This window comes from Psammomys obesus, unplaced genomic scaffold (assembly GCF_907164565.1).
Source record: "Psammomys obesus unplaced genomic scaffold, mPsaObe1.curated_primary_1811, whole genome shotgun sequence".
In the NCBI taxonomy this organism is placed as follows: domain Eukaryota; kingdom Metazoa; phylum Chordata; class Mammalia; order Rodentia; family Muridae; genus Psammomys; species Psammomys obesus.
The window spans coordinates 43,727-65,935 of NW_026590767.1; the positions used below are offsets into that span (position 1 = coordinate 43,727).

The window sequence follows — 22,209 nt, forward strand, 5'->3', positions numbered from 1 at the left end:
TGCATGAAAAATTATTCTAAGTTATAAAAATTATTGGGTGGGCCTGGGGTGCCTTTTGGGTGCTGAGAATTGACTCTGGGTCTTCTGGAACAGAAGCCAGTGCTCTTAACTCTATCTTCAGACCTCTTGTTAGATTCTTGATTCTCAGATGGTTAGAGGCATTAACCAGTGTCTTGGGCGAGTGCCTCCTTTGACTTATGATCTATGTACTTGTCTGCATGCATGTCTCTCCCCACTGAGAGACAGGAATTGGGGACTCAATCACGCTGAGAGACAGGGCTGGTGAATAAATATCCCATTTCCTGGCCCATCAGTGGTCCATTCTGAGGTGCACAGTACAGCATCTCTGAGCACGGGGGGCTGGTCTCCAGCTTCTCATAGGTTCTACCTGTTAAACAGTGCATCACTTTCTGGCCTTTCTCCTTTGTCTTACCTCCTCCACTCCTTCACAGTCCTTCCCAAAATCACAGGTCCAAGGACACCTGGTTGGCCTTCTACATCTGTGGCATCTCACTCCCTCCTCTGAGGATTCTTCTCATATAAGAGACTCGGGAATCAGTGGAGACTCTGGGTGACTTGACTTTTTGTGGACTTTAAAGATGGTCCATGTGTATATGGGCAGGGCACTCAGCCTGCCTGCCTCAGATGATAGTGTAGATTCAACTAGCCTTTGAACAAAATCATTTGAGGGGAGAAAATTGCTTTTGTACTGGGGATATGCAGGCCTTTTCTGGTCACTTCTTAAACAGTGTGCTGTAACAACTATTTTCATAGCATGTACAACATTTTCGGTATTATAAGAATCTTGAGATAATTTATAATATTGAGGGATGATGTACGTGGGCCTGGAGCATCCTTAGATCATCTGTAATGAGTGCTGGAACTAAGACCTCACAGGCATTAAGGGATGCGTATAATTTAGTTATCTCATGCATTCTAGACTTAAGGTGGTGGTGACCTGTGTCATTCTATGCCGACAGTGGAACCAGGACAGAAACTCCAGCCGGGTTCCCACCAAAACATCTTTCTTCCATTCTCATGCCTTCAGAGACTGTATTTACTCTGCCTCCTGTCCTGCCTTTGCTCAGCTCCCAGCCTTTGCTTATCTTAAGGTCTGCTTTTGCAGCACTAGGTGCTCCTTAAACACAGGTCATAATATTCATTCAAAACCTCTTTCTCTGTTCCCTATTTCAAGGTTGTTTGCAACTGCCATAATCACACAAGTCCCCCTGACTCAACATGCCACTTTATAATTTCCAGTCTGGTCAATTCTAGAAAGCATATATGGATATTTTCCATCCCTTCCTATATTCAGCCTGTGCTAAGCAATGGGCCACCAAGAACGAATCCGGTCAGCCTCCTCTGAAGGAGTCTTTAATCTATTGGAGATAAAGACTTGAACCTAGACAAGTACCAAGAAAAATCCAGAACTATGTCAGGAAAGTAAAAAAAAAACCCACCCTTCTCACTCTGCCTCTCTCTCCAGGGCTCAGAATCAAAGCCAGGGCATTTGCTCATGCTGGGCTAGTGTTCTACCACACTATTATTAACTTCTGTGTCAGAGAGTCCAAAATATCTGCCAATGATGTAAATGAACAAAGGGTAATCTTGGCTCACAGTTTCACAGTTTATCCATCATGGTAGAGTAGTCATGGTGGACCAGCTCAGTGCACTCAGTGGAGCCTCTTCACGTCATGGAGAACAAGCAGGAATCAGGGACCGAGAATTGTCTTCAAAAGTCTCTAGCCTTCCAAGGTAATGTCACTATCAGGGGCTCAGACATTCAAAACATGTGGCTGTGAGGGACATTTCATATTTGCACCAAAACAACTACCAAGTTTTATCTTTAGCACTTGGGTTTTAGGGGACAGATCTTATTATGTAGTCCAAGCTGTTCTTGAACTTGGATCCTCATGTATCCACTTACTGAGTGCTGTGATTATAGCTGAACACCACCACCCCTTTATGGACCTCATAAAGCTAAAAAAAACTTCTGTATAGCAAAGGACTTTGAGTAAAAAAGTAGCCTACAGAATGAGAAAAATCTTTACCAATTATAACCCTACAAGAAGTTAGTATCTGGAACATAAAAAGAACTAAAAAGCCTGAACATCAGGAAAAAAAAATAACCCAATTTAAAAACAGAGTGTAGAATTAAGTAGAAAGTTATAAAAAGATGAAACACGAATTACAGAGAGACGATATTTTAAAAGCATGGAGAGGGACTGGTCTAAGCCTCTGGGGGATATAAATTTGAGAGGCCAGAAAGAGGTGGTGTGGCATGTGGGGTTGGAGTGTGGCATAGAGCAGCTTGGAGAGGCCTGAGAGACGGACAGTGTGGTGGTTTGGGGCAGGCAGACAGACAGACAGAGATGCTTTGGGTGCAGTGTCTTGGAGGAGACTGCTGGCTGCATTTGCTATTTCCGAAGACCAGCACAGCCCTAAAAGAACCCACCTACCCTAAACAGCCGGGAGAAGTCCATGGGCCTGCAACCCCTTTCCCCACTGACTTTCTCTCTCCTGCATAGGGCTGGGAGGTTGGAAAAGAGGTGGAGTCCTAAACACCCCAAAATAAAGTAGACCTTTAAAAATAGGCGCTAAAATGACTTCTAATAACCACGGCTGTATCCATTGATCCGTGCTTCACTGAAAGCTCATTAGAGGAGCTCAGTGAAGTAGACGGTAATTGACACAGACACCCATGACTGGACAATGTGCAAAGTGAGAGACTTTGGAGCCTCACCTTTAAATGGGGTGTTGTATCGCACCCCTCCCCTCAAGGCTCGGGGTTCCAGGTAAGAAGAGGAGAAGGAAAGATTGAAAGAGCTTTGGAGGTTGTCTTCAAGGAAGCAGAGTTTTCCAGACACAACAGGGCTGGGACATACAGATGATGTGACAGCGTGTACAAGTTCAAACCAAACAAAATCGAGCATGGAGAAGGGTAAATAGGCACAAAGCCCAATTCCTAACCAAGAAACTTTTTGCAGTTGACAGCTACTGGGAGAGGAAGTCAGTTTTCTTCAAGGGAAGGACACTGGGTGTATTGACTATACCCCAGGACCACATCCTCAGGAATAGACGGCCAACGCAAAGCAGACTCCATGTTCTGTTTTCTCCTGTTGTGTACTCTGCTTCCTTCCTTCCTTCTCTCCTTCCTTCCTTCCTTGCTTCTTTCCTTCCTTCCTTCCATAGAGAAAAGGAATATGAAGTTGAGTAGAAAAGATATGAAAGAAGTTGAGGGAAGAAAAAGAATATGCCCAAAATATAATGCATGAAAAAAAATTTAAATTAATTTAAAATGGGCTGGAGAGATGGCTCAGAGGTTAAGAGCACTGGCTGTTCTTCCAAAGGTCCTGAGTTCAATTCCCAGCAACCACACGGTGGCTCACAACCATCTATAGGGATATTCCGGTGCACAGGCAGAATGCTGTATAAATAATAAATCAATCTTTTTAAAAATTAATTTAAAATAATTCCTGGGATAGAACAAACAGAAACCAGGAAGTATTTGGGTCGGGAAGGGCAAGGAGGGTGGTCAGGGGAGGTTTTGTAGGTTTTGTAGGTTTTGTAGAATGGCTTCTGAAGGGCAGGAGTCAGGGCACGGCAAGCTTGGCAGTCAGGCTGAGGGGCACACACTCCCTCCTGACCGTCATGGGGAGCTATAGACTAAGCCAGGCCCCCTACATGGAAGCTAGAGAGATTATTTTCAGAAGATGCTGGAAGTGACTCTGCCTGGAACACTGGGTATAGGATGGAGCCTAAGCCCAGGAAGGAACACTCCTGAACTCAGAAGGGTCCAGCGCCCCTTCGGCCTTGATAGAACCTGATTCAGCTAAATAACGCTGGGGAGGGAGGCTGAGACCCAGAAGACTTGTCGGCTCAGTGCTCCTGAGGTAACCATTAATCTCTCCCCTGGGGGAATCCAGGGACTAGCCCTTTGAGGGGCAGATGCTGGAGAGAATGGAGGAGCACGTAGAGGAAGGCCCTGAACTTGGGGAGCAGAAGGTCCTGATTGACAATCCTGCTGATATTATGGTCATTGCTGCGTATTTCCTGCTGGTCATTGGTGTTGGCTTGTGGGTGAGAAGTTGAAGGGGTTTTAATAGGAAGCTGCCTCCGGGGTTTGAGGGTAAAGATTTAAGGAGACCTCAGAGAGGGGTGGGAGGAGGGTGCCTGGATATTTGAGGGAGAAACCTAGGTCCAGCAGGCAAGCAGATCTTTAATTCGTTGTCTTCATACCTTCTGGATTGTGCAAAAGAGGGTTGGGGGATCAGTGGGTTTTCATTAAGCTCAGCATTCTAAATGAGTCTGTTTCCCTGTCTGCCTGATGGCTGAGCAGGGCCTGGGCTGTTCGGAGCATCTGGGAGGAGGTTAGGGGTGAGGGGATAGACAATCTGGGGAGCCGAGTGCTGGTTAATCTTCAGCCAGAAACAAGGCTGAGGAATGTGGTGAGGAAGCTAATGGAGTCCAGAGATGTGCCCCAATCCCAGTACCCCCCCCCCTTTCCCAGTCCATGTTCAGAACCAACAGAGGCACAGTTGGTGGCTACTTCCTGGCAGGACGAAGCATGGTGTGGTGGCCGGTGAGAGAGGCTGGGCCGGGGGATGGGAGGGACCCTGGAGGAACAGCCCAGCTCACCCCCATTTCTCATGCAGGTTGGAGCCTCTCTGTTCGCCAGCAACATCGGCAGCGGTCATTTCGTGGGCCTGGCAGGGACCGGTGCAGCGAGCGGCTTGGCTGTGGCTGGATTTGAGTGGAATGTGAGGTCTTCTTTTCTAGAATAACCCACCCCAGGGGACACTCCTGGAAAGATCATACTGTAGGGAAGCTCCTGGCATGGGGATAGGAACGAGCTGGAACAGCCCAGTTGGGGCGCGAGGTCGGACTGGGAGCAAGGATCACGTGCTAGCTTCCAGGCAGCAGGGCACAGGCAGGCCCTGCTCCTGAGTTTCTGTAGCATCAGCATCAGTCCTCGGTGGGCCCTGACCCACGTGCTCCACTCCAAAGTGGGGCAGGAGGTCACAGATGGAGTACCTGTCCCGATGTTCTCTGACGCTGTGGGCATCCCTAGACTGAACTGAAGTTCTTTGCAAGAACAAGGAGACCAAGCCCTGGGCCTGGGTTCACCTTGGAGGGTTGGAGAGATGAGTTTGAGCCTTCCAGCATAAAGTTGCTGGGTGGGTGAAGGAGGAAGGGCAGCTCCGCCCAGCAGATGCCGGGGACCGTCTGAAAAGTCTGCACACACAGGTTCATTTGCTAGAGAGGCAGGGAGGGGCGGTAGAGACGTTCCTGGGAGAGATGGACCGGCAGCGCCAGGAAGATGCCCAGATTCTGTTCCCTGCCTGCCGGGGCCCAGGCTCCTCCGCTGTAGTCCTCTGGGTCGTGGGTGTGAGGACAGGCCTGCTTAGGACGCTAAGACAGAGTCACTCTGGCTGTCACTTGTTCCCGCAGGCGCTCTTCGTGGTGCTGCTCCTCGGCTGGCTCTTCGTGCCTGTGTATCTGACGGCCGGCGTGATTACCATGCCTCAGTACCTGCGAAAGCGCTTTGGCGGGCACCGTATTCGCCTCTACCTGTCGGTGCTCTCGCTTTTTTTGTACATCTTCACCAAGATCTCGGTGAGCACGTGCGGTGGGCAGTACAGACTCTTCGACAGGTAGACCCACCAATGAGGTCTCAGAGACCTCTGGAGGGGGCGGGACCAAGGAGAAGAGCAAGGGGGAGCACGAGGGGGAGGGCCTGGAGAGAGCAGGTCTCCAAGGCTGTGGGCAGTGGAAAACTGGGAAGACCAGGCCATTGAAAAACGAGTGGACTTTCGGGGTGGGGCCACATAGGATGGGTGGTTTCGGGGGCAGGAGGCCGATCTGGGTCACTGCCTTTGCCGCTGATCTATGTGTTTGCTCTCTCCTGAAAGGTGGACATGTTCTCCGGGGCAGTATTCATACAGCAGGCCCTGGGCTGGAACATTTACGCTTCTGTCATTGCCCTCTTGGGCATCACCATGATTTATACTGTGACAGGTGGCTGCACGCGAGAGGTGGTGGGGAGGAGGGGTGCTCAGTGGTGGGAAGAGAGAGCTGGCCTGGAACGGAAGTGGGGGAACAGGCAAGTGGGACAGAGAGATGTGGAAGTGTGACATAGTCCAAGTGGAGTCAGATCTGTGGAAAACAAAGCCGCTTTCTTCCAGTGTCCCTGGGACTGGATTGAAAGGTCAGACACCCGGCTAGTACTGGGTGAGCCTCCAGAGTGAGAATGAGGGAAAATTCAGCAACGCCTGCCCTTCTTGCATGTCAGAAGAGTTGACTTGGTCAGTCTCCTAGACCTTTGGCTAAATCCAGTGCAGTTCCCGGATCCCGGATCCCGGATCACACAGTGAATGGGTAGAATGGTGCCAAAGTGGGCCTGGAGGCCTACTGCAGGATAGGATGTAAACAGGGCTGGTCTTGGAGGAATCATCCCCGACCCACTACCCAGTATCCAGTTGCGAGAACAGACCAAGCAGTGTATTGTGGGAATCTGGCACCACACGGATTCCCGGCCAAGAAAGTATTAAGTCTGTTTTCTGGTGCCCAAGTATACAAGGCTAGCACCAGTTTTTATAGAATTTGTCCTCTAGAACGGGTCCTTTTCTTAGTCTGGAAAACATGGTGCCGGGACCAGCAGCCGTGCTGTCCTCCTGACTCAGGCTTGTTGCAGGGGGCCTGGCAGCACTCATGTACACAGATACCGTGCAGACCTTTGTCATTCTTGCCGGGGCCTTCATCCTCACTGGTTACGGTATGGGCTTACCCCGTGTGGGCAGGACATGGGTCTTTGCTGTCACGGAGCTTTCAGTGTAGGGGCTGGAACCTTGTGTGTCTCTCCATGTGGGTCCTAAGGTGGGCCTTCACACCGGGGCCAGGTCCCTTCACGACTTTGCCTGCACAGCTTTCCATGAAGTGGGCGGGTACTCGGGTCTCTTCGACAAATACCTGGACGCAGTGACTTCCCTGACGGTGTCCACGGATCCAGCTGTTGGCAACATCTCCAGCACCTGCTATCAGCCAAGGCCGGACTCCTACCACCTACTGCGTGACCCCGTGACGGGAGACCTGCCGTGGCCTGCACTGCTCCTGGGGCTCACCATTGTCTCCGGCTGGTATTGGTGTAGCGACCAGGTGAGGTCGAGGTGTGGGGTGGTGTGTGTGCGCATGCCTGGGACACAGCCCTAAATGCCCTGTGCTGGAGTCGGGCTGAAGGCAGGGCCTGAGCTGGTGGACTCATGCCGGGGAGGACTAACAAGTCAGAAACCAGCAGGAGGATTGGAGGATGGAGATGTAGGAGGAGCTAGAGGTTGGTATGAACTGGAGTCGGGGTGATGGTTGGTGTTAAGGGGCCATGGAGCATGGAGGCGAGGCCTGCAGGGGTGAGCTACAGGGATGACCCACGGAGCTGGCCGCTTCTCACAGGTAATTGTGCAGCGCTGCCTGGCCGGGAAGAACCTGACTCACATCAAAGCTGGATGCATCTTGTGTGGCTACCTGAAGCTGATGCCCATGTTCCTCATGGTCATGCCCGGCATGATCAGCCGCATTCTTTACCCAGGTAATGTCTGCATCACACCAGGCTCAACAGTCCTGTGTCCCGTCCAGCACCCCCCCCCTCCATTTTGTGCAAAGATCCAAGTGTCTGTCTCTTATACCTGCTACTGCACTAAGACTTGGGAACCTGGCATCTCAGTCCTGCTTCCCACCAGGAGTGCCATCTCTAGGACTCCCAGCTCACAGGTCCTAGTCTTTCCTGGCCACCGTGTGGCTTCTTTCTTGCAGATGAAGTGGCGTGTGTGGTGCCCGAGGTGTGTAAGCGGGTGTGCGGCACTGAGGTGGGCTGCTCTAACATCGCCTACCCACGGCTTGTCGTGAAGCTCATGCCCAATGGTGAGGGCTGGAAGCGGGTCGCCCTTGGCCTCTTGCCAAGCCTTCACTACCTTGAACGCGCTAACGGGGCCGGCCTGACGGCTCTTGTTGGCCACAGGTCTGCGTGGACTCATGCTAGCGGTCATGCTGGCTGCCCTCATGTCCTCCCTAGCATCAATCTTTAACAGCAGCAGCACACTTTTCACCATGGACATCTACACGCGTCTGCGGCCTCGTGCAGGTGATAAGGAGCTGCTGCTAGTTGGAAGGTGTGGCCCGGGCCCCCACCCCTGCTCCACGGACGCACAGCAGAGGCTAATGGGGAAAGCGGGCGCTCGGTGAAGCCTGACTGTCTTCTGCTGCAGGCTCTGGGTGGTCTTCATCGTGGCAGTGTCGGTGGCCTGGCTGCCGGTCGTGCAGGCAGCTCAGGGCGGGCAGCTCTTCGATTACATCCAGTCCGTCTCCAGCTACCTGGCACCTCCAGTGTCTGCAGTCTTCGTGCTCGCACTCTTCGTGCCCCGGGTCAATGAGAAGGTGAGAGGGCGCGCGCCCGTGAACCTGGGTGACAGGGTCATCCTGGGAAGCTAATGCTGCTTCTCTTACAGGGTGCTTTCTGGGGCCTGGTTGGGGGCCTGCTGATGGGCCTCGCTCGTCTCATACCCGAGTTCTTCTTTGGCACGGGCAGCTGCGTGCGGCCCTCGGCGTGCCCGGCGTTCCTCTGCCGGGTGCACTACCTCTACTTTGCCATCGTGCTCTTCGTCTGCTCCGGCCTCCTCACACTTGTAATCTCCCTGTGCACTGCACCCATCCCTCAAAAGCATGTAAGTGCCAGCCCCCAGAGGAAACGGAAGACCAAACATCAACTGTGTGGGGACGGATGAACCATTTCTCCCCCCACTCCCCCCTTAGCCAGTCTGCTTCAAGGAATGCCCGCAGATAAAGACTCAACATTTCACATCAAGTGTTGGAAGGAGAAGGCAGGGAGTTGAGTATGAGGTTGTATGTCCAGGGCAAGCACATTTACTTAACTAAAGTTTCTAGGAAGCAGAGCAAATGACACAAAAATACATTGATCAGAACTTAAGACCAGCCTGAAGAAGTACAATTCTGGGTGTCAACAATTCTTGGGGTAAAGCATGGGAGTGGACAGGGCCAATGACTTAATACTAGATGAGGATCTTGGGGTTCAGTGTGGAGGCAAAGGCTACCCTGGAAAGGAGAGTCTGAGTGACCTGAGCCCAAGCAAGTGCACATGCCAGAAGAGGGAGGCTGGGCAGGGCATCGACAAAGCTGCTGTGCCAGTGTGGACCTGGCATGGAGGGCACAACTCCCACCTGGTCCCTTCTCCCTAACTCCCCAGCTCCACCGCCTGGTTTACAGTCTCCGACACAGCAAGGAGGAGCGGGAGGACCTGGATGCTCAGGAGTTAGAAAGTCCAGCGCCTCCCCCTGTGCAGAATGGGTGTCAGGAGCACGCAGTGGGGATCGAAGGTAAGGCACGCCCAGGAGCATGTCCTGGGAGGCTAGTGAGCTAACTCCCTTCAAACTAACTGTGCACTGGCATTTCTTCCAGAGGTCCAGGCCCCAGCTCCAGGCCCGCTCCGCCAGTGCCTGCTCTGGTTCTGCGGGATGAGCAGGAGTGGGTCAGGGAGCCCTCCGCCCACTACTGAGGAGGCAGCTGCAGCAACCAGGAGGCTAGAGGATATCAGGGAGGATCCCAGCTGGGCCCAGGTCGTCAACCTCAACGCCCTGCTCATGATGACCGTAGCTGTGTTCCTCTGGGGCTTTTATGCCTGAAGTCAAACGTGCTGTACACCATGCGCTGCAGCCATGGCATGTCTGCGCCTCACAGAGTGAAGGGAGGGAGCTTGCAGTGGATCGTGGAAAGGGGGCGAGAATGTGGCAGGAAGGAACTGGTTCCCTTCCTCTTTACCTGGGGTCCAGCCCATTTGATTGTGTGTCACTGCCCACAAGATGGTGACCAACTTGTTGTAGCAGTTTGCCCGTGCAAAAATAAAGCTGCCCTTCCAACATCCTGTTGAAGCCGACATGTCCTTGTTCAGGGCCCCTGTCCTGGGCTCGGGGCCCCAGCCGGGCTGCTCATGACACCTTCTTTTCTGGAGACAGAGGCCATGTGGCTCTCCACTCATTCACCTCTAGATGGTGCTTCTCCGTCTTCCAGCCAGCAGCTTGCAGCCCTAGGAAAAGGTCACAGGATGAGGCAGGGCGGAAGCTCTGGGCTGAGCCTGGGATGGGTTATGTGAGCAGAGGCACAGGCTGTGCAGCCTTTCACTCTCTATGGGCTCCCCTGCTGGCAGAAAATGGAGCTCAAGTTTCATTTGGGGAGTGAGAAATCAGCCATAGCATACGGAAAAGAGGTAGAATGAAGTAGATGCTTTAAGACTAACTAGGTTTATGGACTACCAATATCAACAGAGTGTCAGAGACCATCCTAAACTCCAATCCTGAAGGTAGGGGAACAGTGACCCAGACTGAAGACCACAGATAAAAGCAGTTGTTTAGCCGGGCTTGGTGGCTCATGCCTGTAATCCCAGCACTCAGGGAGGCAGAGGCAGATGGATCTTTGTGAGTTCCAGGCTAGCCTGGCCTACGAAGTGAATCCAGGATAGCCAAGGGCTATACAGAGAAACCCTGTCTTGAAAAATAACAACAACAACAAAAAGCAGCCCTTTCTCTCCCATGCAGGACCCAAGCTTGAAGAACCCAGGGGCTGATGTTACCTTTCAAGAACTTTGGAAACAGTGTGTCCAACACTTGATGTGTCTCCTTGACAAGAATCCAGCTTGCTTTCATAGGACCTGGTGGTGTAAAATCAGGGATTCTCACATCCTCAGTAGAACAGCTAGTCCACCCTTTCTCACCTCTGCTGTAATCAGCACTAGACCATGAAGCTCTTACCAGCCCGAACCTGGTCCCTCAGCTCCGCTAGCTCTCCTGGAAGTGGTCCATCTTCCTGGAGGGCTCCGAGAACCAGCCCATGAGTGGCAGCCCTTAAAACAGTCTCAGGGCCTGCATCTTGGCTCAGAGCAACCTGTACCTGGTCTGGGGAGACCCAAGGGACAAAGATCAGAAAAGAACTATTATTTCTCAAATGCCTTCAAGCCATCTTTCTGATTCACTCATGTGCCTGAGGCCATTGTAAACATGGATGTCCCCATTCCTTCCTTTCCAACTTCAATTTCAGTTGTTTCTTTAACCAAACTGAAATGCTTAGTTCGAAGTATGATTTCATAGTAGCTCTATGAGGTAATTTCTTTCACCAGTGAAAATTAATGCCTTTAACACAACACAAACAATCGGCAATCCTAAGGACCTGTTTCCCTCACAAGGACTCAGGGTAAGAGACAAAATGATCTCCAGAGGAGCCAACGGTCATAGTCTTTTCTGAACATGTTACGATGTATAAAGTCCTTTTTACAATCACCCTATTCAATCCTCACAAAAAGCCACAAGTAATAGGGCAACGTCTGTAGCTTCCTGTTATAGAGCAGTTCTCAGCCTTGTAATGCTGGGACCTTCACTACAGCTCTTCAAATTGTGGTGACTTCCAACTACAAAATTATTTTCATTGCTACTTCCAAACTGTAATTTTACTACTATTTATAAGTCATACTGTAGAGGTCTGATACACAGGATATCTGATCTGTTGAACCTGCAAAAGCATTGTTGGACCCACAAACGGGGTCACCACCCACAGGTTGAGAACCATTGTTATAGACAGTAAATTCATTAGGGCATGCACTAAAATTTCGGTGTGGAGCACTCTCTAGGACTCTAGGCAACCTCCAGACTATCCGGGAATTGGAGGCCTGGGGTCACAGAAACTGGGGAGGCTGGAGGAATGCAGCACACACTCACTCTGTGACTGGTTCCAGCAAAGGAGGTATGGTTCCTGATGGCCCTCAACCAGCTGCTTCAGCTCAGAGACACTGAGGGAGAGAAGAGCGCACTAGGGCCGGGGAAAGCAAGGCAGGAGGACCCACTTGGTCAAACTGTTGGCTTTAACTCTCTATTTGCCATTGACCTTCTCCTTGCTGCCCTTTTTTTTCCTAGCTACTACCTTTACCCCTCTCCCACACCTTCTTCCTTCCTGTATACAGTCCACCCGGGTGCACCCTTCCTTCCTCTGTAAGCATCTCTTTCACTGAAATTATTATTTACAGCTTTACATATATACATCATGCGTACTGACCACTTACACCCTCCCACCCCCTTCTCTTCCTTCTCCCACAAATCCCTCTCTCATATTACTGTCCATTTGTTTTGCTTTGTGGCCCCCTGAGATTAGCCAGGGCCTTCTTTATGACCACGGTCTTGGAGCTCAGCAGTGGATACATTCCCCTTCTCACAGAATCCATTAACAGATAAGTGTCCTCTCCCCTGGCTGGCCGGCCAGCTCTGTGTGGGCTTAGCGCAGGTGGCGACCGCTGTGCGCTAATGACTGCTGGGTGTGCTCGGTGAGGCTTAGTTTTTGTCAACTTGACACGACGTAGGGTCACCAGAGAAGAGGGAGCCTCGACCGAAGGCCTGCCCTGAGCAGACTGGCCTGTGGCTATGTCTGTGAGAGATTCTCCTGACTGAAAATTGATTTGGGAAGTCCAGCCCACTAAGAGAGACACCATCCATAGGCCAGCAGGCCAGTGTTCCACAAAAAAGCCAGTTGAGCATGAGCCAGTGAGTGAGCCAGTTAACAGCATGACTTTAGTCTTAGTTCCTGCCTGATTGATTATGACCGGGAACTATAAGCCAAATAAACCCTTTCCTCCCCAGTTGGCTTTGGTCACAGTGTTTATGACAGAAAGAAAAAAAAAAAAGGTAAAGCAGGTCATACCAGGCATAGAAAATGGCATCTCAGAGCTCTTTGCTCCATCTTCCATCCTTCCTACCCCCATGTTCTATGAGCCTTAGAGGGGATAGTGTAAGCGACTTGTTTCAGGGGGCCACATCTTTCATTTATTCTGTACATCTTGAGTGGCCATGAGTTTCTACATTCACCACCATTCACTGTAAGGAGGCTGAGGGGTGCTTTTGTCGGTGGGCATATTAGACAGGGTATTTAGAAGGCAGTTCTCTGCTGAAACATATCTACTCTCTTCTGTTCCCTGCTTCCCAACCTAAAACAGGATATACAGTGAGACTTGACCAAAATCGGTGTATAACTAAAGACAGGAGCGTATGTGGGAAGTGTGTGGAGCAGCAGGTACTGGGCCACTTACCTCGAGACCAAGTGGTGTAAGGGAGCACCCAGGGACAGAGATAGGGATGGCCAGAAACCTGTTGAAAGCTGGAGTCAGGAGGCTCAGGCAGAGGAGAAAGGCTGGGAAACACTGGGACACAGACCAAAGGGTTGAGTCACCTGTCCACAATGGCTCCATCTGATTGGCTAAAGCAGGCTCAAGCACCTCTCCCCTCTCAAGGAAGTGCTTTAGGACCAGTTGGAGGCGGCTTTCATTCAAGGTCTCCAGGACGATGGCTCGGACTGCCCGGTAGTTGGCATAGATGTGGAGAGCAGTGAGGAGGATGAAACATCCGAAGCTGAGGCTGGGGCAAGAGAGTGAGGTAGCCAACATACACAGGTAGAGGCTGAGCGGGGAATCTTCACCCTAGCCTCACTCCTGGCTTACCTTGGGCAATCTGATACCAGAGGAAGCATCAAAAGGCTGACCAGGAGCCCAGCGAGGTTCACCACTGTCTCCTGGAAAATAGAGAAGTTGAGCATTAGAGGGCTTCCTGTCAATCAGGAGGAATGGCCTCTGGTGGGTTTTTTTTTATTATAAACCTTACTGCTTTAGAACCAACCAGTGTTCCCTACCCTGATGGGAGAGCCAACTACATTTTAAATGTTTTGTTGAGTGAGCTGCTATTTAAAAGATGCTGGGGATGTCTCTGCTCAGTAGACACAGGACCCTTAGAACACCCTTGGGACACATCTTTGTTGTTTTCCATGACTCATCCAAATAACCTACACGGGGCACTCTTGGCTGTACACAACTAGTTCTACAGGGCATTAGAAAAAGTGGGTCCCTCTTAATCGTTTGGTATCCAATACTGGCAAACAAGGGACCCCAGGAAGGCAATGAACAGGCCTTGACCTTTTGCTTGTGGACCAGTGTATCCAGAGTCTTCTAATAGCTGGAATGAAGACACCCTAGGGAAAGAACCCTGCTGCCTGCCCCAATGCATTAGAGAAGAATGCACTGGGGTTCCGAACCATTGGAATTCTAGGGAAAGCTGGTCTTGACAGAGAGGACCCCTGAGGCTCAAAAGCTCTTTCTGCTCCCAGCTTTCCTTGCAAGGAGATAGGCTGTGGGGATACTGGCTTCATACGGAGTAGTAAAGGAGCGATCAAGGCGGCTGGGTGCTCAGAAGCAGAAAGGGCCTCTGCTTTCGTAGGTAAAGTCAGTCCTAGCAGCCATGTGAGGTTGCAACAATACAACATGAGCATGTGAGCATAGAAACTGGCGTGAAAGGAGCCAGGTTTCAAGGACGACTGGGGTTTTTCTTTATCTTGGCATCATCCAACAAACAGCATTCTCAGAAACAGAGCCACAGAGATAAAAAGGTGCGGTGTGGGGGCATAGGAACACACAGCTTGGCTGGGTGCTTTTTGGACTCTCCTCAGCTCGCTAGCCCACTTCCATTCTTGGTAGACCTTTACCCTTTGAAAATAATCTATTTCTAGTCTGTGCCTAACTTAAAGGATGTGACCTTTTCTCCATCTTCCCTTCTGGAGGCTGCTGAGACTTTTCATTTAACTTGTACTGTGTTTTTCTCTTAAACTCTAATAAAATTATCTTTGGGCTTCCCTCTTAGTCTGTTTCTAAAGTCCTTCACTCATGTGACTAAGAACCCCTAAAAGGAACCTTAGTTTCCCCGGTAACACGTGGGATCCAGGAAGGGGTCCCAAGGAGGTTCCTCGAAAGCCTCAGCTAACTGTTGTCCAAGATTCTCTTTGAAACATTCTGTCTCCAGGCTTTATCTTCTCTTCTGCCTCAGGCCTTGAAGCACACCTACATTCCTGGTGTGCCCACAAACTTGGGAGTTCTGTAGGGGCTGGAGGACTGTGATGGCAGAGCCCACTTTGAGGGCCCAGAGCCCAAGTGAGGGTGATGATGACAGAGCCAGCGTCTGCTTCCTCATGGGCCTGGCTTTCAAAGGTGGGATGTGGCTACAGGGTATGTGCAGGCAGCAGTGGCAGCCAAATCATGCGGGCAGGAAAAGAAGGCCGCTGCCCACAGGGTCCCCAATGGCACCGGCAGTCCACTCTGCCAGCATTCATTTATATATCCCAGGCTTCTCTGCATTCCCTTTGCCCTCCTCATCCTTTAAACCTTCTACACTTCTACCCACCATGAGAAGTGGCTCTGGACACAGAGGCTGCTGTGAGCTCTGTGCCTGACCCCAAGGGTCCAGGCATGCGGGGCCCAGGCAGGTTATCTTTATAGGACTGGAAGTACCACAAAAAGCATGTTGCGGCTTTAAATCAAGATCAACTCCATTTAAACAAAATGTTATCTGTATATTCCTAACAATTCTGGTAATGTTTTTGCTTTATAAGATCTATAAAATCAGACTGAGACCATGCCAAATACCTCATTCATAAACAGATTAAGAACTGGATCTCTAGATATTTTTTGGCAGAAGTGGATTATATTCATTATAATCTTGATAGTGGTAGACACTGTGTACTTAACAGTTGTTTTTACTTTATGTCTTGTTTATAGTCAATTCACACTCAGATGGTCCTGTGAAACTCTTAACTTCTGGCTTGAAAGTTTACAAGCCAGAAGGGAACCCCAAACTCCCCCACACCCTGCTGTATGCAATGCCGTCCCCAATTTCTCTTCCTTTTATTCCTGCTTTTGGTCTCTATTCATTAAGAAGAGGTCGTGATATCTCCCAGGCGTCCCCACCACTATACAATAAAGTCCTTGTAGGATCTTACTGCCTACAGCTTTGAATGCTGGTACCTGCAGGTGTCTCCAAGCTTACATTTCTGTTCTCTACAGGGACAATTCTAAGCAGGGACAAGGGCTTACAGTCTGGGGTTCTTAAGAGTGGCACTAGTAAAGGGTAATTCCAGAAGTGGGTGGTAATATGGCAACTTGTGGGTCCTGAGCCCTGATGCTCAGGAAACTCAAACTCAAATCTCTCTGCAGTGGAGATAACTCTGGAATCTACTGGTTCACCTCTCAGATGTTTTCTCTGTAACAGGAAAACATTTATTCCCAAGCAAAATGATCCTAGAGGTAAAATCCAAACAGACAACCGCACCCACTGTACTTTTAACCCACACTCTTTTAAAACAAAGAGCTTGAACCATTCGGTTTTCGGTTCTCTCCATTTCTGTTTACTTTTTAGAGAGTCTTAGAGACTGGATTCAACTTCAGCACAGGAGATACTTCCAAAATGCCGGCAGCAGAGATCCAATGGTCTGGGATGAGAGAGGGAGGAAGAGGTATGGGGAGGGGAACAAACCACTGTTTCTATTTCTTTGGGGCTATACTTAGGGGCTTATCCCCAGGGGTTTTAGGTAGCTGAAGACAGGATGCTTGGTCTCGGGCCCAGAGTGTACTCCCGAGGCTCTTGTGAGGCAGCAAGCACAGGAGGTACTTCAGCGTGCAGGGCTCCCACTTGGTTTTGGTTTATGCTCATCTGTCTCTTGTTATAAGGCACTCAATAGCCTGGCTCCTTCACCTGCACGCACTGCACACTCCATCCTGCTCCAAACACTGCACCTAGTGTCCTTAAAGAATGAAGATTTTGTTTTGTTAAAGTTTCTACTAAATGTGACAGGCTTCACATTTTAACTAAAGAACTGACTCTTAAGGCAGGTTCATTAAAAAAACAAAAACAAAAACAAAAACAACCTTGTCTCTGTTGAGCCTCTCTGATATATCCACCAATGTATTTTAAACTTGCCTTGATACATGTCTTTCTTTATTCTGCAAAACTATAAAAACTTCATAAAGTTGCTTCCATGTTGGGACATGGAATTTGGAGCAACCTAGTTCTGTGTTCCTGGGCTATGGTTACTTAGAATGGCTCCAGAATAAATTATCTCTTGTTTCCTTTAAGATGACAGCTGTGGTTTTAACTCGACAATTTCTGCCTTTCCTCACCCTGGCATCCTCTGACAGAGTGTATGTGAAGCGAAGCCTGCAAGCACACACGGGTGGGGCCGTGCAGACCGCACACTGTGTGCCCTGTATGGCTGGGCGCTTTCTGGACTCTTTCCCTAGCTTGCGTGAGCCGCCTACATTCTTGGGAGGGCTTTCTCCTTTTTTTAAAAAAGCTTTTTCTTTCCATGCCTAACTTAAAGGGTGTTAACCTTTCTCTATCCCTCCTCCCAGAGGCTGCTGGGATTTCTACCTAACCTGTGCTATGCATTTCTCTTATCTCTTACACTAATTACTCCTGACCTTCCTTCTGAGCGTCATGTCTCAGGCAGTCCGCATGTCCAGAAATGAGCACACTGGACTATAGACACATTTCTGGTGTTGAGATAAAAGCCAGCATTCCTCAGGACCTTGTAATACAGGTTTTCTGTTCTCAAAAAGAATCACTTCCCCTGCTTCTGGCAGAAGGGACACATGGCTCTCCACTGACACTCAGCCGTGGGTGGCACATCAAGTCCATGCTGACCTCCAGGCTCCTTAGTCTCTACGCACAAGTGCTTGTTATACATTTCAAAGCCCCTGCACTAGCACCCCCCACTCCTGCTACTCTCTCTATCCCCCTCCTGCTGTCTTTCTAGTCTCTATCTCTTGCTATCTCCACTATTCTCTCCTGCTCTCTCACCTGTCTTGAAGATAGCCCTGGCTATGTCCATTCTGCTGGCCACGTCCAGTCTACTTCCTCTCTCTTTGTTCCGGACTCTCCTAGATGTCTCTGGATATTCTCTCTCTTATTTACCTATAATAAAAACCTTCCTCCAATAATAAAGCAGTTGTTTTAGTAGTTTTTTCACTGTGCCCCTTCACATACACAGAGTCTGTTTCTAAATTCTTATATGAGTCTTATAAGTCTTCTAAATTCTTAATAAGTCTAAGAACCACCAAAGAAAACCACTTTCCCTGGAAACAAGCAAAAAGGAGGGGCTGGTTATGGGACTGGGTGAGTGGTCATAGCCCTTATAATGCATTCTGCCTCACTGAGGAAGCGTTACAGAAGCAAAGTTTGGGGCTCAGGCAGGATGGGGATCCAGGCAGAGCAAACAGGAGAAGCTGGGAGGTGCTGGAGAGAAGGGCCTGGCTTTTACTTACTTGGCTTAGTTCAACCATTTCCTGCGAGGAGGGATTTGCCCAAGGGTGGACTCTGGGCCTTTCTGTACTTGGTCACAATGGGTACAATAACTTTGTAAGAACTAATGAGTTCATGGAGAGGACACACTGGCATGTGACTTCTGCTTTACAAATATTAGGAGTACTGAGCAAAACAATGTGAGACTAGGCAGAACAGGACTGGGTAGAATGGGTTCTTAACCTGATTCAGTGTCAACAATTACAACAAGAAATAAACAAGTAAACAGCAACAGAATCAACCCTTCACATTCCTAGACCTGACCAGACCTTCTGTTCCTCATCTGTCTGACAGTGATAATAGTGTCGACTTCACAGGGTGGGTGTGAATTAAATGACAAAACCCAGAGAGTACTTAGCACAGAAGTTTGGGGGACAGTCTCATACCTGTGGAGTTCAGTCTTAGGGATGCCCCTCCCAGCCCCATTCTACCCGATTCCCTCAGTCAGAAGAGGGTACTGGGCCAGAGGACCTTCCAAATTACTAAGTGAGACCTCTGGCTGGCGACCCTAACAACCTCAACTTGCCAACTGTGACCAGGACATCCAGCTCCCAGGGAGGGATATGGCCTACAGAGGGCAAAGGTTCGCTCTTGGTCACAGAGGCAGTGAGCAGGGGCTGCCATCATCTTGAACTTGTCTCCAAGACTGCAGTCAGCTCTGACCCCACCCCTGAGGGACAGCAGGGGCACTGCAGTTCTCCCTGTATGTGCCCTCCTCACCTTCTTCCCAGGGGCACTCAGAGGCCTCTTTCCAAACTTTCAAGCTGTGGTCTGCCCTGCCCCCTCCTTCCCCCCTCCCCTCCCCCCACCACTTCCCAGTGTTTGATGCACACCTGGCTACTGTCCTTGGCTGACACATCAGCCATGTTGTTTCTTCGGGCCTGATGCATAGTCAGTGCAGCTCGAGTGGCCCCACCAGCCACACCCACAATGCACTGGGCAGGAAAAAGAGAAGAGTGAGGGTCAGAGCAGCCAACTGCTGTGGAAACACAGACCCTTCTGTGGGTGAGCACATAAATAACTCACAGCAGCCAGAGAAAAGCAGGTCTCTGGTGACACCTCCCCTCCAGCAAACTCCAAACCCAGCCCTTGGCTTTTAGTTCTTGCTTCCATGGCTGAAGGCACATGTTCCCCACCTTGTTCCAAGAGAAAACGAAAGTCTCGCCTGCCACCACCACCCTGTGACCCCGACTATAAGGAATTCCAACTTCCTTTCCCCAAAGACCTTTTTTCTTGCTATGCAACCTAGGCCACCCTAGAACTTGGAGCAGTCGTGACTCAGAGTCCAGAATGCTAGGCTCGCAGGTGTGTGCCTCTGCAGAGATCTTCCGTAAGCCATACCTCCCCTCTCCAGCTTCTCCCTGACTGAATGATGGGTCCAGGTGGGTCTCCACCTTCCTGCTTCCATTCTACTTATAATCCTTTCTTCCTCCTGGCCAGGTTAGCTCCACTTAGCCTGTCAGGCTGATCCAAGCTTACTCCAGCGGCCCTGGATTAAGGCCCTTACATCTCTCCTGAGATCTCTAGATAGCAAAGGCCATCAGCTAGAGCTACTGCTAACTTTGTTCATCAAGTCTCTTCTAGATGACACAGAATAATACACTGTGATAAAATCAGACAGTTTCTTGATGGAACTTATGTATAGCTATAAAGGTGAAGGAACTGATTTGTTCACAATCAGGAGAAAAGTGGTATAAGATGAGGCTTGAGTGGCTGCCAGGGAACAGTATGGTTCTGAGTAGAACCTCGAAGTCTTTAAGGTCCCCAAAGAACAATGGGTCAGATAAGTAACCTAATTAGATTTCCACCTTTACTATTTTTTGATTAAAATATGCATTTACTGTGTATGTGGGCATGTGTGGGATGATGCATGCATGCATGGAGGTTGGAGGAGAACTTGTAGGAGTCCCTGCTTTCCTTCCGCCATGCTGGTTCCAGAAACTGAACTCACATTGGTAGTCACCACCTTGCTGGCCCACTGACTTCCACTCTCTCAGAGCTGGGCTGGTTAAGGACTAAAGAGGGATGAGACCACCTAGGGAAGAACTTCTCCAGCAGAGGTGCTGGCAAGGAGACAGGCGGAGCGGATGGAAAGGAGGAGAACTGTGAAGAACAGCAGGTAACAGCTGATGGGGAGGAGGTATGGACGACAGCCACCTTTACTGCTGTAGCTGTGGATGGAGCACTGGCCACAGAGACCGAAACTCTGTCGACAGCGATCTTCAGGAGAAAGACCATGCCTTGCTCTAGCACAGTATTTGACACATTTGGGCTAGTTCGCTGCAGAATTTGAAAGACACAATCCTCAGTCCACAGCTACAACAGTGTTTCTCTCGGGGGCTTCCTACCTTGGTAACAAAAACAGGGGTGAAGGGTAAGGTGTGTGTAGCATTTACTGCTAAACAGAAAGACTGCTTTACCCCAAATACCCAAGTGCCTGGTGACAAGATGCTGCTTGGATGTGGTGTTACAGACAGGCCTGTGAGATGTACTCAGTCTTGGAGCTTCACTGTGTTCCACATCCCTGACAGCAGTGAGCTTTTCTTCCTGACCTCACTAGGCTCTGTTTCCCCATCCGAAGGAGCTGTGAGCCCCCATCACAGAAGGAAAGCTTTCATTTGCTTCAGGGGTAATTTGTGGTATTGCTGTGTGTGGCTGCTTGGTCCCAGAACACCCTCGCTCCAGCATAAAGTCCTCTCCTTCTTCAGGACTCAGCTCAGGCGGGGCCTTTCTACATCTCCAGACCACTCCCCACTGGTATACCCAGAACTGTAACCCCATAAATATTTGTGTAATTATGTGTCATTTCCTTTAAAGATGGGAGAGTTTGTGGCCTGTGTCATCCATGCAGGGGGCATTACAAAGATGTTATACTCAAGAATGAAAAGTAGCAGGAAGCTAGCCCCACACCACCGTGTCAGAGTGATCCTTCACCTCTCATCTCAGAGCGCTCTCACTAGTATGTGTTCCAACATGGCCTTGCACTGGCTGGCTGAGGTACGAGGACTATCTGGTCGAAAGAGGATCAGAAAACTTGTCTGTGTCTGAGTAGAAACATAGGAACTTTGCCCCCCCCCCTTTTTTTTTGAAGTGCCTTCAGTACAGGCCCAAGTAAGCCACACACAGCATCGTGAAGGATAGAAGTGCCCCAGATGTGGGTACCTTGGCTAGGTTGCTGGTACTGACAGTCATGGTGAAAAAGATTGGATACATGGGAGCCATAATCTCTAGGAACATGGCTATATCATTGAGGATGTCAGCAAAGAGCCTAGGGAAAGGAGCAGAGGTTAGAGGTCATAAACAAGAGACTTTACAGCAGGTTTCTCCCTCCTTCCTCATCCTCTCCCCTCTCTCCCATCCCTTCTCACCTCCACTGCTTTGCATTACAGTCCAATTTGCTCCTGTTGGGGATAAGAAGTTGTTGCAATTTAGAACGAAGAGAAAATGCTGTGGGCTATAAGGGATCTAGGTCATGGTGAGGTCTTAAGGGCTCAGGGTAGAAATAAAGCGAAGGGACTCTGGCCAGCTCAGGTATGGCAGCATGGCTCTGGCAGGCCTGGCCCTCCTCCCCCATTCCCTCCGCCTTGCTAAAAACCATTAGACTACATTCCTAAAGTTAACCAACAAGGTCTAGTCCCTTATTTGGCCACTTTCTCCTCCTGAGGATGACTACCACCAAAAGCCCCCTTTGGCTTTTTAAACATGCCCAATTAAAACGAAACACCTCATTCTAACATGGGGTTTCCCCTTTTATCTTTATAAACCACCATTTGCCTAAGGGCCACATCTGTCTCCTCTCTATCCTGAGGCGTCCTTTGTCTCCAGCACAAACACCCCCGTGACCTCCCCCTTTGCTCCTTTCCCGTCTCCCTCATCCTCTATCTCCTGTCTCTGTCTCCTATCCCCTGCCCTTTGTCTCTCTAGGACAAATAAACCCCCTTTGTGCTGAGAACTTGGCCTTGGGGCCCTGAGGAGATACAGGGGAGAACTTGGC

The 22,209-nt window shown here is 50.0% G+C and overlaps 2 protein-coding genes across 3 annotated transcripts in view; one reads left to right on the forward strand and one right to left on the reverse strand.

The window, feature by feature from the left end:
• Positions 1 to 3,949: 3,949 nt before the first annotated feature.
• Positions 3,950 to 9,689, forward strand: Slc5a2 (solute carrier family 5 member 2). The gene is made up of 14 exons (XM_055608874.1): positions 3,950 to 4,080; positions 4,511 to 4,582; positions 4,656 to 4,760; positions 5,452 to 5,616; positions 5,913 to 6,018; positions 6,695 to 6,775; positions 6,926 to 7,155; positions 7,447 to 7,582; positions 7,807 to 7,914; positions 8,012 to 8,162; positions 8,259 to 8,427; positions 8,499 to 8,714; positions 9,254 to 9,383; positions 9,466 to 9,689. Exons 1-14 carry the CDS (start codon positions 3,961 to 3,963, stop codon positions 9,687 to 9,689), a joined length of 2,013 nt encoding a protein of 670 aa, XP_055464849.1. The 5' UTR covers positions 3,950 to 3,960.
• Positions 8,886 to 22,209, reverse strand: part of Rusf1 (RUS family member 1) — a 25,064-nt gene continuing 11,740 nt past the window's right edge. The window contains exons 4-13 of one of the 2 annotated variants that reach the window (XM_055608875.1): positions 21,584 to 21,616; positions 21,378 to 21,483; positions 19,049 to 19,150; positions 13,538 to 13,608; positions 13,270 to 13,454; positions 13,130 to 13,187; positions 11,772 to 11,842; positions 10,812 to 10,955; positions 10,634 to 10,711; positions 8,886 to 10,090 (exon numbers count right to left, since the gene is read on the reverse strand). In XM_055608875.1, the coding sequence (XP_055464850.1) occupies positions 9,993 to 10,090; positions 10,634 to 10,711; positions 10,812 to 10,955; positions 11,772 to 11,842; positions 13,130 to 13,187; positions 13,270 to 13,454; positions 13,538 to 13,608; positions 19,049 to 19,150; positions 21,378 to 21,483; positions 21,584 to 21,616 (946 nt within the window). In that variant the 3' untranslated portion in view covers positions 8,886 to 9,992. The remainder of the gene's footprint in view (positions 10,091 to 10,633; positions 10,712 to 10,811; positions 10,956 to 11,771; positions 11,843 to 13,129; positions 13,188 to 13,269; positions 13,455 to 13,537; positions 13,609 to 19,048; positions 19,151 to 21,377; positions 21,484 to 21,583; positions 21,617 to 22,209) is intronic. The other variant, XM_055608876.1, reaches the window with a different exon arrangement.